We start from the raw sequence: 19942 nt of genomic DNA, 5'->3' as shown, positions 1-19942 counted from the left end.
CCAGAAAACTCTCTAAGACATGGATTCTTAACCTTCTTAACCTTCCATGTACTTAAATGTAACTTCCATGTATTTAAACAGAAAAAAAAATACATATTTATTCGCACTGACCTCTAAATAAAATGTAGTATATCCTTCAATGATTATTTTTAAACATTAAAAAAGAAACAACTTCTGAGGAGGTTCCAGCAGACTGACTGGCCAAGGCAGGGTGTGGCACTCAAACAAAGCGAAGAATTACTGCTTTAAGACGAAAAGGTGCTGAGCAAGTACTGATCTACACCTATAGCAGTCAGGTCTTTACTGTACATTCCCTATGCCAAAGAAATCACAGACCTGGCCTTTAGAAAACAAAAAAAAAAATGCAATCATCCAGCATGACATCTCTGTTTGAGAATCCCAAAGTACTTTTTTGAAGACTATAAAAAGAAAGATACATTGCATTGGGCTGCTTCTTCTGCTCTTGCTCCTCCTCTTCTTCCTCCTCCTCCGCCTTCTTCTCCTTCTTCCTCTTCTTCTTCTCCTCCTCGTCCTCTTCCTCTTCTTCCTCCACCCCTTCCTCCTCCTCCTTCTTTTCCTCCCTCTTCTTCTTCTCCTCCTCCTCTTCCTCTTCTTCCTCCATCCCTTCCTCCTCCTCCTTCTTTTTCTCCCCACATCTTATTCAATAAAATTATCAGACCATATTCCTAGGCCAATGAAAAGAGCATTGTCACCCACCAAAGGCACAGAACAAGAAAATAAAGGGAGTCAACTCTCTGGGAACTCTAGGGAGCTTGGCAGCCCAACCGCTATTTGGTTTGGGGTTGAGTATATAATTGCCAGGTGAGCATGGGATTGCCAGTGCTGGGTCCCTAGTGTTGAATAGAATCAGATAAATGCCCAGCAGCAATGGGTAGAGCCTCCAGTGTTTACATACTTATGGAAACGTTAAGGTTTACAGGGCTTTCTTCAAAACAAGACTATGTCATAAGTAGTACAAGGATTATTATCCCAATTTTGTAGATTGGAAAGTCAATATGCCAGTTAAGTATCAGGGCCTGAATTTGAACCTATATCTCCCTACTCTAGTTCCTCTACACCACACTGCCTATGTTGATATATTCTTGCTAAGAAGTTGGTTTGGGTTTATAAAGTATTTGAGATGGGTCCCCAACTATATCATAAGATCCTTAAAGGTAGAGATTTCATCTGGGCAGTTAGATCCAGGGACACTTGCCTCTTTGCTCTTCCTGGACCAAGACTCTCCATCTCAGCTCTGGGCATTTTCCCCTGGCTGTCCTTCATGCCTGGAAGGTTCTCCCTCCTCCACTCTGCCTCCTGGCTTCCCTGGCTTCTTTCAAGTCTCAGCTAAAAGCCCATCCTCCTAAAGCTTTTCCTGTGCTTCCCTCAGCGCTAGTTAGTACCTTCCCTCTGAGAGGATCTCCAATTTATTCCATATATATTATTTGTACACAATTGTTTCATATTGTCTCCCCCGTTAGCTCCTTGAAGGGCAGCGCTACTTTTTTTAATCAATCTTTGTATCCTCAGCATTTAACATACTGCCTGACACATAGTAGGCAATTCACAAATGCTAATTGACTTAACTTGATTTGACTAAGTAGTACAGTTAGCCTAGAGTCAGGATTATTAAGCCTAGAGTCAGGACAACCAGAACTTGAATCCCACCTCAGACACTTAGAAGCTGCAGGATCCTAAACCAGTCACTTAATCTCGGTCTACCTCAGTTTCTTCATCTATAAAGTGAGGATTTTAAGAGGAGCAGGGTTTCTGTGAGGATCAAGTGAGATAAATATGTAAAGTGCTTTATAGACCTCAAATTGACATGTAAAATGCTAGCTGCCATTATTATTTTTACTTCCTGTCTTCTATCTGACCCTAGAGCAAAGGTTATTAACTTTTTTTATATCATAGACTCCTTTGACAATCCAACTAAGCCCATGAACCCCTTCTCAGAATAATGTTTTTAAATGCATAAAATAAAGTACAGAGGATGGCAGAGGAAAACAACTATGTTGAAATGCAAAATATTTTTAAGCCAAGTTGACAGACTTGTTAAGAACCTCTGCCTTACAGTACCTAGAAAAGGGTTTGGCACACATATGAGGCACAGCCAATGCTTGCTGGCCTGACTGTTCTGATCCCACTTATCTACACCCTGGGCCTTCCAGTCCCCTTCCCAGGCCTACTGTGTCTGAAGTCAGTAGCTCTTTATTGAGTCCAGAACTTGGAAATGAATGAATTCATATTCTTTTCCTCTGCACTTTACAGGCAGAATATTCTATTCACTGAATATAAATTAGCAAGCTCAAAGCAACTCTCCAGGCAGAGTGAGAGCAAGAACATGCAGCCCCCTCCACGGATTGCCCAGAAGCACCAAGGAGGTTCACTGAATGCCCTGGTAACCTCCAAAGGAGAGCTGGACCTGCCTACCACTTCTCTCTTGGGGCTCGGCTTTATGGATTACTTGGGTACCAATGTGGCTCAGACCATCATATAAGCTGCTTCCTTTCCAGGGCTAATGGGGTCTGGGGTGTCAGGATGACTGACTCTTTTCAGAGGCTGGAAAGTTTTTTTGCTCTCCCGAACGGCAGTGGGCCACAGGTGCTATAGGGAGTAACTGTCCATTCAGTCTGAGACACTGAGGCCTACCAAAGCCTTCCTTGCATCCTGAGGAGTCCTGGGGACTGGACATTCCCAGAGATCCATCTGTCTGTTTGGGGGAGAAAATTCCTTTTTTTTTTTGTCTTGGCAATAGTCCCAGTTTCCCTATCATTGGGAAGTCCCATTTAGCCAGGAAATGGGACAGGTCTGTTTACTAACAGTGCCCAGGTAGGACACACTGCCAGGCCCTTCAAGCACAGGCCCTGCTATGTTTGGACTGTTGTCCTGCCACAGGAAGGAATGCTTCCCTCTCTCCTTATTTCATAATTGCTCATACTTTTTCCTTCCAAAAAGCTTTTGCTGTTCTCATTTTATATAATCTTTCCAATAGTCTTGAGGTACAGTGCTTTAAAGACTACAGACACTTAATGATCCTGGATATATTGTGCCAGGTTGCATTATATTACACTGTACTGTAGTGAGGGCTTGAATGATTAGATCCATTTTACAAGTTGGACCCAGAAGAGCAATGGTACTCACCCAAGGTCATAAAACAAGTACATGGTGGCAACAGGACGGGAATCTGGTTCATCTAGTTCTAGCCCAGAAGTCCTCCTGCCAGAGCCCTCTCTCCTGTGGTTTTCAATTCACAGTGGAACTTCATTGATTAGGAATTTGGGCTTTCCTCCGTGTTTACAGTAAACTTGCCTGGCCACATGTCCTACCTTCTTCACATATCCACAGTCCTTGGATGAGCTAATACTTCCCTGGGGCATTCAGCTCATAGGTATTCCCCGCCCAACAGACTGCATTCAAGGGGGAGCTGGAACTGGGTTGCTGGCAGTCATATTAGTAGAACGTACCAGCAAAGGGCAGGAGGGGTACCAAAAAAAGAAAAACAAACTTGATTCTTAATATTTCAACTACCAGGGCAGTATCTTTACTCTTCTAAGTCCTCTGACAGCAAACCTTCTGCCCTCATCAGGGTGACCCAGAACCCCTTTAGTACAAGAATGAGGGATCCTCACAGATTCACATGCCAACTGAGCTTCAGGGCCTCACCCTCCTCCTTTCAGGCCCACTTACCTAATGGGTCCTCCTCCTTCCTCTGGGTACCATCCAGCCTCTCCCCCACCACACACACACACACACACACACACCTGTTTCTATGGAAACCACTGTGTTCCCGCATCCCTTTCATCTGAAAGTCTGGGAGGCAAGGCTGGCTCCGTGGGCACCCTCAGCAGCCAGGCCTGACCTTTCTAACCTGTCAAAAAAGACCAGAAACAGACCCAAAGAAAAACTACCCAAAAGCAAAAGGCTGAGGATAGAAAGAATATTTAGAGGCAGAGCAAGAGCTGGGGGTCTGGATTCGGAATTTTTTTTTCTTTGATGAAACCAAAAATACCACCAGATGTTCAAGACCTGCCAGGTGAATGCACAGCCTAGCGTTTTTTCCCTCCTCCTTTGCCCTTACTGTCCATCATAACAGCATGTCCCTGTACCATGGGAGAGTCGTACTGGAGGATTAAAAGAGGTAGGAGAAACCTCCAGATGGGAAAGGGGGTCCTTGATCAGGGGCATGGGCTGAATCAGCCTCAATTACCCTTTCCCAGGATGGTCGTGGGAGGAGTATTGAGCTCCAGCCCCTGGGGACACTGGTATCACACAGGGAGGGTCTGACCTCGGGGACATCGTCTAGTTGACTTAAAAATTCCCACAGAAACCTGAGTGTTATCTCTGGTAAATAGCAGGGGAAATTAAGAAAAGCTTCCTTGGCTTTGATACTTATTAACAAGGTGACCTTGATGAACTCATTTATTTACTCTGGCCCTCAACTTCCTTATCTGTAAAATGGGAGTAATAACACTTATACCAAAAGGCCATCAAACACGAAGAAGTGGGGCTAGAACCAGATTAAAATATAATTGGGAAATATTTAACAAAATAATAAAAATGTAATAGGATATAGATAATATGTGAGTTTCTAAGTCAATATATGACCAGCAGGAATCTTTAAGTACAGTTTAGTGGCCCCTATTTATATTTGAGTCTGACATCATTTGCCTTAGATCCTGTCCCTCCCAGATAAGGTCCGAAGCCTGGATAAATGGCCTATAGGCACATAAGGCCCTCCCACACACTAATAATCTGGGCTTCTTCTCTTGACCCTCCCCAGCCAGAGTCTGAGGTTGGCATGTGTGCTGGGGAGGGGGTATGAAGAAGAGCATCATTGCCCTCCAGCACCTATCCCTTGGAGATAGAAATAAGTACAGGGGCAGAGGGCAATTCAAAGACTTAAACTTCCACCCTTGGGGACCTAGGGAAATCCAATAATGAGACTCCACAGAAAAGGGACAAAAGAACTGAGGTCATGGCCCAAGATGTTCAAAATAAGAGTCCACAAGCACTTACAAGAGCAGGTTTAAATATCACCTTAATCCTATTGTGACAATATTCAGCATCTCTCTAGGCATTGTCGGTTTGGTTGGCTCCACTCTATACGAAATAGGGAAAAGGCAGCATTCTCTCCATTTCTGAGTAAAGGAAATGAGAAGTCATTTGTCTTTGGCCCTTGATGAGGGGAGAACTCACCAGCTGATAACCCAGAAATCCTGTTTGTCCACCCTATGTTTCCTGCAGGAGACTTCCCTCCAATGGGGCTGCAACCTCCATGATCCACTGTCTTTCCAGGATGGTACTGGCCAGGGCATTTCTTAGAGCTTACTTCAGCCAAAGCCACAGTGCTGCTTCTACTCCCCTTAGGATGAATGCATGGGGAAAACTAGCATCTGTGGTCAGGGCTAGCTGAATGTGGCCAAGAGCATCACAAGCAGTCTTCAATTTCCTGATGGAGGACTGCATTCCAGTTTCTTCTCCCCATTTCCATTCTTTAGGCACAGCAAAGAGAGGTAGCCGCCATGCTGCCTTTGTAACCAGTGTGGACATAATGAGTCATTGGGGAGGCAGAGAGGCATCAGGTGGGAAAGAGAGAAGTGACTCATGTCATCTGGCATTTTTAAAAAGTCCTAAAAATTCATAGAGACATAAATCACTCCCTAATTCCCATCAATAAGGTAACCCAGGGGTGGGGAACCTGCAGCCTTGAGGCCACATGTGGCCTTCTAGGTCCTCAAGTGCAGCCCTTTGACTGAATACAAGTTTGGGTGCACTTGAGGACCTACAGGGTCATATGTGGCCTTGAGGCCAAAGGCTCCCCACTTCCAATAACCCTTTCTCTCTTTCGGGCCACCTCAAGCTGCAGCAGCAGCAGCCCTCCCTCAGGTCATGGCACCCTTTTGTCATTTACTGAGGGAGTATCGGGAAGAAAGCTCTGAACTAAGAGTTAGCCCTAGTACTGTGTGACATTGGGCAGGTCGCTTAACCACTTCTCTGATATTCAGTTTCTCCACTTCTAGGATGGCAATCATAGCTCTGGCATTAGCTAACTCCCGGAGCTGTTTGAGGAAAGGAAGCTGAATGCAAACTAGTATTGTTTCTCATACAGTGTGAGCTAGAAAGGGCCTGCCAGGTCATTGAGTCTAACTCCCCATCTTTTAGAGATGAGAAAACTAAGGCCCAGATTGTGGTTTTTCCACTTCAAGGCTGCTCTGCATGTGCTTCTCAACCATAAAAAAAAAGTTGGGAAGAGGGGTACAGTGTAATTTGCCCTGGTCCCCACACCCACTGGGATGACCCAGCCTCTCTCCTTCACTTCACTTAACAGATTATCTCTCCCTTCTGAAATCTCTTTTTCTCCATCCTCTCCTCTCCCCTACTGACCTCTCAGATTCACCTCCTCCTTTCTCTCTTTCTTCGTCTTTTCTAGGGACTATTCAGCTAACACTCATCAACACATGTTAATGAGCATTAATTCACATCTCTGCTGCTCCTAGTGATGGAGCAGGTGGAAGCAGGGAGGGGGCATAAAGCTGCCAAGATGCTGCAGTGAAAGGCAGGCATCCACCAGGCTGTGCATTCCTGATGGGGGGGTCTAGGGCTCAGCTTCTACGGCCCAGGGGACGAAGGCAACCCCAGCATCCCCCTCTAGGAAGCTTCAGCTTCTCCAGGAGGCCGTTCAGAAGTGCTCTGGGTCAAGGTGGGACAATCTCTTGGCAAATCCCCAGAGAGCAGAACTGAGCTAGATGGTTGCTGAGGGAGCTTCCAGCTCTGATCATCTATGGCTCTGGGAATCCTGACCCCGGAGAGCCCACTTGCTCCTTCTACAGATAGAACAGGATGGCAAAGGGCAGGATGGAGACAGTCCATCCCACTCCCCGTGTGGATCCCACCACTGGTTTGTGCTGGTCCCTCTGGACCCAGACCAGGAAGGTCTGATCACCAGGATGGCTCCCCCTCAGGCAGTAGAGAAGGGCAGGGTAAGGAATCAGAAAGCCCTAGGTACAAGGCTCCTCACACTCCCTCATCATTACATAGCTTCCTCAGTATCAACGCAGCCCAGTCCCTTCCAGAGCATCTCCTGGCCCCAGATGCGCCCCCACCTGTGCCTCCCTCGGGAACCCGGGGGCTCGTTCGCTGCATCCGTGCGCCCTCTAGTGGAGGCCGCTCCCCGCGCGCCCTCTCCAGAGGCTCTGTATATAAAGGCGGAGAGGCGCTGGGACTGGACGCAGAACTGGGGATCGAGAGTCCGGGAGCCGCAGAGAAAGCGCAGAGCTGAGCATTGGCCCGACCTGCCCATCCATCATGGCTGGACAGCAGCAGCCTCCTTACCTGCACCTGGCCGAGCTGTCGGCGTCCCAGTTCTTGGACATTTGGAAGCACTTCGATGCTGACGGTCAGTAAGAACTGAACTTCATTTTTCTTATCCAGACCTGGGCGGTGATGGTGGTGAGGGCGATAGGGGATAGGGGCTCAAGGAGACTCTGGGTCAGGACAGGTGCGTGTCAATTCCCGTCCCGGATCTCTTGGGGCTCCACACCTGGTCTGGCTTTGGGAGAAAGTCCGCCTGCTCTCTTTGACAACTGCCAAGCAACTTTTTCCTCCCAAGGCAGTTCAGGGATGCTTCTCTCTGGCTTTCTCCTCTCCACTGCGGGCAAGTTGGAGCATTCCTAGAGAGATGGAGAGAGTGAACCGAGTTCCCAACCATGACTCCCAGAAAGAATCATAATTGGCTGTCTCTAGCTGCTCTGTCCCTAAGGTCACTGCCCCGAGGCTCAGGACTTCTCAAAAGAAAACCACACCCAAAAAAATCCTCACACCTTTTTTCCCCCAGATTCTGCCTGTAGTTTAATAATCGAGCACCAGCCGTGCCCGCTGATACTGGCAGTCCTGTGACTATGGCAGAATAGAGGGGAGGGATTCTTCTGGAAATTTGCAACCTGCCCTCACTTTTGTCCCTGTGTGCCAGCTGCTGTGACCTCAATCCAAAGCCCATTTAGAATGGGGAGTCCTTCAAATGAGCACTCTACCCAAGCTGAAGCAGAGAAGGGTGTGGCACCCCAAGTGCTAAGTAGGGCTCACCAGCCAGGGAGAAGCTGTGAAGCCTCTCTCCCATAAGTGCTGGGCGTCTAGAAACATCTACATAAAGGCTCCAGGCTGGATAAGATGACCTCTTGAGGCTCCTTCCACCTCCAGAGCTCTAGCATTCTGCAGAGCCGTGATTTAGTCATGCATGAAAGCTTCTTGCAATGGCTTTTGCATGGCCAAGGAAATCTCCCCCATCTGTCCAAAACAGACAAACCAGCTCTCTGCTCAGAGGTCCTAGCCAAAGGGAGCATCCAAAATCCTTTTAGTAGGAAAAGAGTCCTATTTAAGCAGTAGGTCCCTTTTGCAAGACACAGGTAATGGGAAGACAGAGGGGAATGGAGGGGAACTCAAATTGCTGGAGTCAACTCTGATTTTCCCTAGCCTTTGGTGAAGGGGCACAATGAAAGGAAAAAGCTAGAAAAACAAAAAGGACTTAATTCCAAGGGATCCTAGGTTCAATCTTTTGTTCTACCTCAAAATAACCGTAAGTCATTTCTCCTATAATGCCTTGGTTTCCCAGTTGGTCAAATTAGGAATGACAGGGGAACAAAGGGGAGATTGAGCTTTCCAAAAAGTATGTGTCCATAAAGTCTCTTAGGTTAAGAAATGAAGAATAATTGTCCTCCAAGTTATACATGCATTACCTAAGGATCCTTTGTTCAGTTCTCTGCTCCAAAGACTTGTGTGGAATTGAAAGAAAGTTACCAAGTAGCCAAAATTATGCCAACCTTCTCTTTTGTCAAACCCTTGGATTTTATGGGAAACATATAAAAGCCTTGTTATTTAATTACACAATGACATTTGTTTAGATCATACTTTTTAAAGTATTGTCACATCCTTAATACCTACACACACTCCCTGCCAGGTCTACAGAGGACCTGGTTGATTACCCCCATTTTACAGTTGAGGAAATTGGGAGATTGGGTGAAAAACTTCCCAAGATACAGAATAAATTAGGGGCTTAACCAGGACTAGAACCCTATGTCTTGTCTTAAGGCTACTTCTCTTTCTGCCACTTGGCACATCTGGTTTGGTTCAGAAGATTAGCTTTCCAGGAGTAATTAATAAGATCGGTCTGCAGTTTTCTCTTATATAGTGTCCTAGAGGCTCAGCCCTAGAGTGTTTTTTTTTTATTCCCTGGGGAAGAATAACCCCAGAGGGGGATCTTGAGAACAGCTGACCTAAGACTAGCCTCAAGAGCCCTCAAAGGCCATACCTCTTCACCCCAAAAGCCCTGGTCTAATAAATAATAACTCATATTTCTATGCTGTTTTAAGGTTTCCAAAGCATATGTTAACATATATTAAAATACATATAAAAATACATATATTAACCTATTTGATCTTCACAACAACCCTTAAAGGCATGTGCTATTATTATTCCTATTTTATAGAGAAGGGAACTGAGGTTGAGAGATATTAAGTAACTTGCCCAGAGTTACAAAGCTGGTAAGCTGGATTTAAACTCAGGTTTTCCTGACTCTGAGCCTTGCACTCCATTCATTGAGCCACCTCATCATTCAGGGGCATTCTACCAAGAGAGCAAACAAGTGGTTCCTCATCCAGTGCCTCTGCAACAAGTTTAGAAGTTGCAATCCCTCAGGAGGTCTCTGGAGGAAGCATATGAGCAAATAATTTGACACAATCTCTTCTGTTGTCTTCATGAACACAGTGGAGAAATATGGGCAAAATGGTAGTACAGTTAACTAGCTTTCAAACTGGTTGAATGACCAGACCCAAAGGGTCATCATTAATGGGCTGACACCAACTTGGAAAGGATCCCTAATGAAGTAGCCTAGATATCCTTGTGCTGTTGAACATTTTTATCAGTGACTTGGTGGGAAATAAATTTGCAGAGGGCACAGAGCTGGGAGAATTGGCTACCATTTGGGATGTCAGAGTCAAGATACAAAAGAAAATCTTGACAGGCTAGAATGATAGGATGAAGCTACCAGGATGAAATGTAAATAGAGATTTTTAAAAATCTAAATTCCTTCACTTGGAAAACTCATTTTCACAAGGACAGGATGATGGAAGTATGGCTAGCTAGACAACAGTTTTATGAAAAGAGATATATGGGTTTTAGTTGACTGCAATTTCAAGGAGTCAACAGTGTGATGTAGCAACCAATAAAAAAGAATTAAAAGAGATATCATGTCCAGAACAAAAGTGGTGATAGTTCTACTAAAATCTGCCCTGGTCAGGCCACAGCTGGGGTCTTGTGTTAAGGTCTGGGAGCTATAGTTAGGAAAGAAATTGACTACATAGGATGCATAGCAAGAAGGATGACAGGAATGGTGAAAGCTTGGAAACCATGCCTTCTGAGGACCAGCTGGAGAAACTAGAGAAGATTTGTGGGGGAAGGGGTAGAGGGAGGACAACATGATAACTTTCTACAGAACCTTAAAGGATTGTCATGTGAAATAAAGAGAAAAAGAAGCACTGGTATTTGCATAGTGCCTCGAGGTTTGTAAAAATGCTTTACACACCAATCCTGCCTTTTGTCAAACAGTCACAAGGTACTAATTTGATGCTCACAACACATGATCTCATTTGAGCTTCACAACAACCTTAAGAGGTAGCTACTAGAGGTATTATGATGTCCAGAGGGAAAGAGGCCTTAGGTTTGTTTTGATTGGGTCCCAGGAGACAGGCGTAAAAGTTGCAGGGACAGATTTAGGCTCCATGTGAGAAAAAAATATATATCCTAACAACTGGAGCTGTCCAAAAAAGGGAGAAGAAATAGCTACCCACCATTTAAAGTCATTTGGAGCTGAGGCTGAATGGCCATTTGTCAGGAATGCTACAGAGAAATTCCTTTTTTAATTTTCTGGATGACCTCTGACCTCCCTACTTTATCTATCCTGGGATTCAGTGGGTGTGGATTTAACAAGTTGGAGGGAACACATTAAAATCCTAGGACAACTTTTCAGAAATGAAAAATGACTTTGGGAGGACAACCAGTGGGTACAACTGCCTGGAAATCAATGAAGGGAGTCTGTGCCAGGTACTTGGGCTCCTGTGCTGTACAATTTCTGCTGACTCTCCTCTTTCTACCCACTCACTTTCTGCCTTATTCGTCTGTCCATCTCACCTGCCTTCTCCTGACTCCTCCCTGGTCTCTTTCCACAGCTTTGATTTTTTTTGTTTATTTTGTTTTACTTCTGGCACCCTTCCCACTTCTAATGCTCCCCCTGCCAATCAAATCCTCAGAGATATTCCAAGAAAGCCTCCCCTGGCTCTCCTAGGGGCACCTGGGGCTCACTAGAGTCCAATTAACAACTCCCTACTACCTGTGAGGGGGACTGACTCCCCATTCTCTCAGGCTACCTACACCAGTAAACAAGTGGAGAGATAGATCCTAGGCAAAAGCTAGAAACTGATATATGAGTAGATCTGATGCCTGGCTTCTTTTCTAAAACCTTGGGACTAAGACAGTCTCCTTGGTAAAAAGGGGTGGGGGAGTCTGTTGCCAGAAGAAGGAGATGTGTGCATCATTTTAATACCTTTGTCCAAGGAGCTGTGACATATTCACAGATGTTAATTTCATCAACTCTCATGTCTCCACTTTGGAGTTGAGAAGCACCAGATATTTTGATTCACATTTTCAAGAATGAGAATCTGGGGCTCAGGTAGGGAAGGTAGTGTGCACTTGTCACACTGCAAGCAGAGCCAGAGACCAAACCAAGAGACCGGCTGTCCAGTCTCCAAGCCCACTCTGTTAGCCTATAGAGCAGTGGTTCTTAACCTGAGGTCTGGGAACTTGCACGTATGTGTATGGATATACAGGAAACATAATGTGTTACATACTTTTGATAGCTTTATTTCAATAGAGTTGGTTTCTTTCGTCATCCTCTGCGTTTTATTTGTTGTTCAGTCATTTCAGTCATGTCTGACTCTTCATGACCCTGTTTGGGGTCTTCTTGGCAAAGACACTGGAGTGGTTTGCTATTTCCTGCTCCAGCTCATTTTACAGATGAGGAAACTGAGGCAAATAGGGTTAAGTGGGTTGCCCAAGGTCCCACAGTTGATAAGTGTCTGAGGCTGGATTTGAACTCAGGAAGCTAAGTCTTTCTGGTTCCAAGCTCAGTGATTTATGCACTATGACACCAGCAATTTTATTTTACTCACTTAAAAACCTTTTTCGGAGAAGGGCTTCACGAGAGGCTTCACTAGACAGTCGCCAAAGGGGTCCAGAACACAAAAAAAGGTGAAGAATCCCTGTCATGTGTCCTACTATGGCAACCCTTCAGATGCGACAGCTGCTGTTTTGTGATGGTGGGTGTGGGAAGAAAACTCAGCCTCTTAAAAGTGGGTCAGGAGAAGAGGGAGTGGGCAGCAACCAACAGTACTGCTCCTGAAAAGCAGCCCCCAAGACATTCTGGGCACTCATGCCATTGTCTGTCAACCCTTGCCCTACTACCTAGAAGGAGGTGGGGAACAGTGTGAAGATGTCACTGCTCTGACAGGGGCTACGTTAAGGCATCTCAGGGGAACAACAGATAGAGCCTGGACATGGAGGCAGGAAGACCCGAGTTCAGATCCTGCTTCATGAGCTTTATGAGCTGGATGACCCTGGGCAAGGTGCCACTCCAGCCTCTCTCAGACTCAGTTTCCTCATCTGTAAAGATGGGGATAATAATAGCACCTGCCTCCAGGGTTAGCGTGAGGATCGAATTGAATGCACAGTGTTTTGCAAAACTTAAAATGTGTGGCTATCATCATCATCATCATTATTATTTTTATCATTATCACTACATGCGAGGGTCAGCTGATGCTGGGTCATAGGCACATGGCCTCTTCTGCGCGCCCTCTAAAACCCAGCACTTCATCAAGAAAGCCAGGCTGGCATCCACCACGTTCCCCATCTCCCATGCCAAACGGGCATCAGAGTGCTCTGAAGGCAGTACCTTTCTCTTGCTGTTGAGGGTAGAAATATACTGGCTGGACCAGCAGTCAGAGGGAGAGAAAGAAACTAGTTCAGAGTATTCTGACCCATTACTTCTACTCAGTGTTCTCACTAGAGGCAATGTCGCTTAATGGGGAGAGAGCCACCCTTGGAGGCAGGAAGACATGGCAAACATGCCAAGTCCGACACCTCTCTTCTGGGCAGCTCTCTGCAGCGGTAAGTGGCGTCCTCCTCTGCAAGCTTGTGACACCAGTGAAAGAAACCACCAGTCTGATCTTTCTAATAAGATGACCGAGAATCACAGGAGTATTGAATCAGAGCTGAAGAGGCCCTTAAAGGCCATCTTATCCAACCCTCCTGTTTTACATATGAGCAAACTGAGGCACAGAGACTGCAAGCAACTTGCCCCAGAGTCACATAGCTGATGAATTTGAGAATCTGTTTGAGAATACCCAGTGTATGACACAGCAGAGAGTACCCATTAGATTGTGAGCTCTCCAAGGGCAGGGGCCATCTTTTGTCTTTCTTTGTGTCCCTGGTGCTTGGCACAGTGCCTGGCACACAGCAGGTGCTTAATAAATATTAATTGACTGTTTATTGACTGACTGACTGAAGAGTATCCTCTCAGAGTCGATTAGACAATTGCCTGATGGCTTAAAAATGAGGGAATAATAACAAATAATAATAGGTAGCATTTGTATAGCACTTTAAGTTTGCAAAAGCACTTTACAAATATGATCTCATCTTTGGTGCAGTGGATAGAGCACCAGCCCTGGAGTCAGGAGGACCTGAGTTCAAATCTGGGTCTCAGACCAGACACTTGACATGTACTAACTTTGTGACCCTGGGCAAGTCACTTAACCCCAATATCCTCACCAAAAAAAAAAAAAAAGATCTCACTTTATCCTGAAAACAACTCTTTGAGTTTTTAATTTTTTAATTTTTATTCTTTTTAATTATGTTTATTATTTTTAAGGTTTTATTATCCTCTTCATTTTACAGACAAGAGAACTGAGGCAAACAGAGGTTAAGAGACTTGACCAGGGTCCCACAGATAGTAAAGGTCTGAAGCAGGATTTGCACCCAGCTCTTCTGTCTCCACAGCTATCTGCTATGCCATCTAGCAGCCTGTCAAGTTATTACCTCCATGTTACAAATGAGGAAACTGAGGCAGGCAGCGCTTGAGTGACTTGCCCAGGGTCCCAAAGCCTAGTAAATATCTGGAGCTGGATCTCAACATGTCCAGCCCTTTCATCCACTTCCCCCCTCACTGGAGGAAAATTAAAATGTCGTGTTTGGTGGCCTGGTATCCTGGACCTCTGTCTACTCTGGTCCTGGAACTTTGCCCACCTTCGGAGGGTGGAGGACAACAATGTATTCAGATCCACTCAGCCTCTCCTGCAATTCAGTTTGCCACATGCTCTTGGATTCTTGCTTTCAGGTACATGAAGACTCAAGCATAATTGGATTTTTGGGAACTGGAGGTAGGGGGATGGAGAAGTAAAGCTCAGATTCTATCCCCTAAGCCAACTTTGGTCTCATCCCTTTACCCCTGACCCTCGCTAGGACCCAGCTCAGCTTATGGGGCTGCGCCCATCTCTGGGGGTTCAAGACCACTGTAAATAGGGTGTTAGGGAACTCAAGCTGTTTCCCCTCCCCCAACTCACCCATTCTGGAAAGTACAGGAAGAGAAAGGTTCCCTCCAGGTGCCAAGACTACCTTATTGCTAAGAGACCCTTCCCTTTCTTAGATAGCGGTAGCAACAGTTTCTGAAGGCTTTGTTTATTTCTGAAAGACTACTCCCATCTTTGATCTCTCTTCTCATCCCAGCCAAATGGAGTTTGTTTTTCATTTTAAACAGATGACTCCCTGGGCTTGCCTGCGGGTACTTGTGAGGGGCAGGGAGCAGGGGCTGTACCGTCCTAGCCTATGCCACTGTCTCTGCCCAGCACACCTTGTTTCCTCCTCCTCCAGACTCAAACTCCTCTACCCTGAGAGGTTTCCAGGACTGAGAAGCCCTTGAGAAACTGGTCCCAGCCCCCATGGAGCATCAATTAATAGCAGTTCAAGCTTGAGCTACTTCAAGAACAGTCTCTCAGCAATACCCTAGAAGGCTCAGCCTCTCTCCAATGATATACTGCATCATCTTCCCTCCTACTTTTCTCATTTCTATCCCTGCCCATTGGCTTCACCTGTCTCCCCCCTCTCTTCTCTATAGCATTCTAGCATCTCCCCCTTTCTTTCTTAGTCCATCAGCTCTAACCCCCTGCCCCTCCCATTTCCAACTCCCCAGCATCGGCTCAAAGAAAGACTATTAACGTAGCCAGAAACGGGGACCTCCATCCCACTTGAGTTACTCCAGCCTTGCTGAGCCCCAGCAGATGAGGTTAAAATTCAAGCAGCCAAGGAATTCATTTGGCTACCTTGTGTTGAATCCCTTTGATAAGTATTATGGCAGAGATTCAAAAGAAAGAGAATACCCAGTATTACTGATCAGGTTTGGGACTTCAAGGAATATAGACAAAGCTTCACACGAAGTGGTTCTAACTACAAAACGTATCGAATGAGATGCAAACTAAATGAACAAATGCGTACAAGGAGGATACAAGAAGACGTCTTTAGTCCACATCCCGGACACCCACTGGGTCCGCATCTTTGTCTGGCTCAGGGAAATGAGGCTGCATATGTAAGCACTCCCAAAAAGTTGGCTCCATCCAGAAAACAAAAGCCCAACTGCCAGACGGCTCACAGATTTTAGGGGCTATGCATATTTATGAGCTAGAAAAAAGGAACTAGAGCTTCTTACACATACTAGAGTAATAATAATAATAGCTAGAATCTCTATGGCACTTTAAGGTTTACAAAGCACTTAATATGTTATCTCATTCAATCCTAACAACTCTGTAAGGTAGGTGCTATTATTATCATCATCCCCATTTTACACTGAGGAACCCGAGGCACAGAAAGGTTAAGTGACTTGGCCAGAGTCAAATAGTAGTAAATGTCTGAAGCAGGACCCAGACTCAGGTCTTCCTCACTTCAAGACCAGCATTTATGAACTGGACTATTGAGCTGAGTAGGTCAGAGAAACATCTACACAAGGGTTGGTAGAATCCCTTTGGACTTTTGGCCTGCCCTCATGGAGATCCATTAGACACTCTAGCTATCTTTATATGGATGTCTCCCATCCCACTCTGGGTGAAGTGGCTGATCTAACTGGCCTGCAAAACTCAGATTTGTGATTAAGTGGATAGCCCAGGGTAACCAAGCTGTTGTCTGAGAGAAACATCTTTGGGTCCTGAGATGATCAGGACAAAAGTAGAGGTTCTGAATCATTTAATTCTCTAAAAAGAAGGTGATACCTTATGGACTTCTTCCTTCCTGAAGGAAAAAAAAAGTATGTCTTTGGATTATTTCTGGTCATTTTGCTCTTTAATAAATTTGCATCTTTATTCATCAAAAGAGCAACAAGACACTTTCAAAAGGTATTCATACATAGATGTGAGGTGTTTATTCAGTCTGTATAAAGTGTGTCTGCTTATTTCTGGGTTTAAAATTGCAAAACACCCGACCATGGCCTGCAGGTTGGGAAGGAAGGTTGAGAGTCACTTGAGCTATTACACCAGCATGCAGCAAGGAGAGGACGACAAAAATGGACACAGCATCTCCCATGGGCCCTAGACGGCCCCTAAGGTCCCTTCCGGCCCCAGATCTATGGTCCTGTGATCCCTGGGGGTTCTGGGGAAATAGAAGCTGGCACTAAGCAAGGGCTTTTCACCTTTCTTGTGCTGTGTCTGGCAGCGCCTCAAAATAATGTTTTTAACTATATAAAATAAAATACTAAGGAAACCAAGCAGAGTAAAATACAATGATCAAAATACATATTTTTTTTAAAGTTCATGGACTCTGGATCAAGAACTTTAACCTACAGGGATTAAGACAGGACACAGGATGTACATATAAAAACTAAAAGCCACCTGAGTGATAGGTTGTATAGTAGAGGTTATAACTGTCCAAGGAATTCAGAGGCAGGAGCTGTAAGCCTGGGCTGGAAGAGTGAAGGGAGGCTTTGTGGAGGAGAAGAGGCCTCAGATGTCCCTTGAACCATCTCCAGGGTGGAGTCTGCCTTGGCACAGGGAGCTCTCTCAGCAACAACTTCCTCATACCAATGAAATCACAAGATCAGTCTCAGTCTATCCCTTTGCTACTTACTCATATGCAAAAGATCTAGAGTTTTCGTGGATGGCAAGCTCTATGTGGGTGAATAGGGAAACCAAAAAATAAAAAAGCTGAAAAAGGCAGAGGGAAAAGAATGAAGAGGTGGTCATCCTGCAGTACCCTAGCCCCTCACCCCGGCAGAGCATTTCTGCAGTAATGTGGTCTGATTTGGGTACCAGAGCTTATGAAGGGCACTGACAAATCAGAACGCATCCGAAAACAGTGATCAGGGGGGTGAGAATCCCAGACACTGTCACACAAGGGTCTGGGGTTGTTTAGCCTAGAGAACAGAAAATTTAGGGAGGGATGTGATAAGCAGCTTCCAGTAATTTCTGGTCATTTTTTTAAACGCCTTTTAACTAAAGCTTCCTGGCTCAGTGCAGAGTCTAGACCTGTACAGAGTCTGGCCGAGGGCCCTATGTGACCTCAAGGCCGCAGGTCTAGAACCAATCTCTTCTGCCCCCATTGCTTCTATCCTAGGGCCTTGTCTCACATGAAATAGGAAGAAGTTGTGACCTTATACTCTGATTTGTTGGGTTAATTGGTTGTTGTTAGCTACTCAAGCTTCACTTCCCTTTCTACCTTATACCCATTTGGAACTGAGACCCAACTATTGCTCCCTCAGGGCCATCCTCCAAGAATTAGAGATCTTTTCTTTGTATCCCTAGTGCTCAGCACACACAAAGTCTGGGACACAGTTGGTATTCAATAAATGCCTGTTGACTTGACATGACGTGGAATGCCTGATATTTTCAGACTGTAATATAACTCATTCATTCTAACAATATTTGTAAATGCAAATCTCACAGAGATGTAAAGAGGAGCCTTTCTGTGTTTGTGCAGCAGGGTTCTCTGGCACTGATAATGGATTGCGCCCATCCATCGGGAAATGTTACACAAGGGTAGGAGTGTAACAGAATATTACTGTGTTATAAGAAACAATGAATCAAATGAGCACAGAGAACTATAGAAAGACATATATGAAATGATGCAAAATGAAGTAAGCAGACGCAGAAAAACAATAACTACAACAACGGAAATGGAAAGAACCACAAGACATTTGCAACTGAATACTATGAAATTTAAATATCCAAGACTGATAATTACAAAATAATGATAATAATGATAATGAATATGAGAATGCACCTCTCTCTCTTCTTGGCAGAGATGAGGAATTATGGGTGTGGAACACTTCAGATAATGTCAAGACTTTTTTCTGTTTGCTAGTTTTACAGATCTGGGTTTTTTTTCCCCCTCTTATTCTTTGTTACTTGGGACGACTCTCTGAGAGGGCGGGGGGAGAGATATATGTTGGGAAATGAAGATGATAAAAACAAAAGATATCAATAAGAATGTATTTAATTTTTTAAAATTGCATCTATCACCCAAGAAGTACTAAATGTTCATGATCATATTCAATGGAAAAGACTGTAACTTTCATTTTGCAAATGGGGAAACAGAGGTATGGAGAGCACAAATGAGCTGACTAGTGTCAAGTCATTGTGGCATACCTAAAGTCAGAAAAAGGACCCAAGATCTTCAGGTTCGCAGACTAGCTCTCTTTCTTTGCTGCTGTTCATGGGAAGCAGATTTGCTAAAAGGTTAGGAAAAACTGGTAACTATGGTAACCACATCCTTATCCATGCCCACTGGTGTGGGGCTTACCTAGAGGACAGGAGCCCTGTAAATGCTGTTTGGGAATGAAACCAAGAGTCTGGTTCTTTACCCTGAAGGGGCATGAGGGTGGCACCAACCTGTCTCAGCCCCATGTCAGTAGAGCCCTTGGGTGACAGGTTGGTGCCACCATGAGGGAACCTCTAAGTGGTTAATAGCATCCTAGTAGGGACCAAATGATGATGGGCCAAGTGCCTTCTGTGTACCCGATGTGGGCAAGACTGGCATTAGATGGGTAGGGTCTGTATTATGAGATAGACATTTGTAGATGCTTTCAGAAAGGTGGACGGGCAGCCAGTAACCCTGGACCTATTCCCACAGCCTACCCTCCCCTCGGGCTAAAACTCAGGCAGCTCTGCTTCCTCCCATGCCTACTTACTTCCCCCCTACTCTCCATCTGGGCCCCAAACCAACTTGGTCTGGAAATGGTCTAACAGAGTACTAGACTTTAAAAGTCAGGAGACCAGGTTTCTGGTTTCCACAGCCACCAACCAGCTCTGTGACCTTAGGCAAATTATTCAACCTCTCCGGGCTTCAGTTTCCTCAGCTATGAAATGGCAGATGGATGTGACCCTAAGCAATGATGTCTTCTTGGTTAAAGGAAAACTCTATCTAAAAGTCAGAGGCCATCATCAGGACAAAGAAAGATAGAAAAGAAAATATCCAGTTCATAGGATTAGAGCTAGAAGAGATCATTATAACTTAAGCCCACAGTTTTACAGCTAAGGAAATTGAGGCCCAGAAGAGTTAAGTGATTTGCCCAAAATTAAGTTAAGATTTGCCCAAGGGGCAGCTAGGTGGCACAGTGGATAAAGCGCCAGCCCTGGAGTCAGGAGGACCTGAGTTCAAATCTGACCTCAGACACATAACACTAACTAGCTGTGTGACTTTGGGCAAGTCACTTAACTCCAACTGCCTCACAAAAAAAAAAAAAAGATTTGCCCAAAGTCACACAGATTTTGTAATACATGATAGAAATGAGATTCCCATTTAGGTGTTTTGATTTCTGATTCACCTACCAATATTTTCAGCACATTTTCCTTTAACATCA

At 45.0% G+C, this 19942-nt stretch overlaps 1 protein-coding gene across 1 annotated transcript in view; it reads left to right on the top strand.

The window, feature by feature from the left end:
• The first annotated feature begins 7205 nt into the window (after positions 1–7205).
• CALB2 (calbindin 2) overlaps positions 7206–19942 on the top strand; it is a 30919-nt gene continuing 18182 nt past the window's right edge. The window contains exon 1 of the mRNA XM_020963574.2: positions 7206–7399. Within this exon, the coding sequence (XP_020819233.1) occupies positions 7309–7399 (91 nt within the window). The 5' untranslated portion in view covers positions 7206–7308. The remainder of the gene's footprint in view (positions 7400–19942) is intronic.

The sequence above is a fragment of the Phascolarctos cinereus genome, unplaced genomic scaffold (assembly GCF_003287225.1).
Source record: "Phascolarctos cinereus isolate Bilbo 61053 unplaced genomic scaffold, phaCin_HiC Scaffold_2;HRSCAF=192, whole genome shotgun sequence".
NCBI lineage: Eukaryota > Metazoa > Chordata > Mammalia > Diprotodontia > Phascolarctidae > Phascolarctos > Phascolarctos cinereus.
This window is presented reverse-complemented; position numbering and strand designations above follow the sequence as displayed.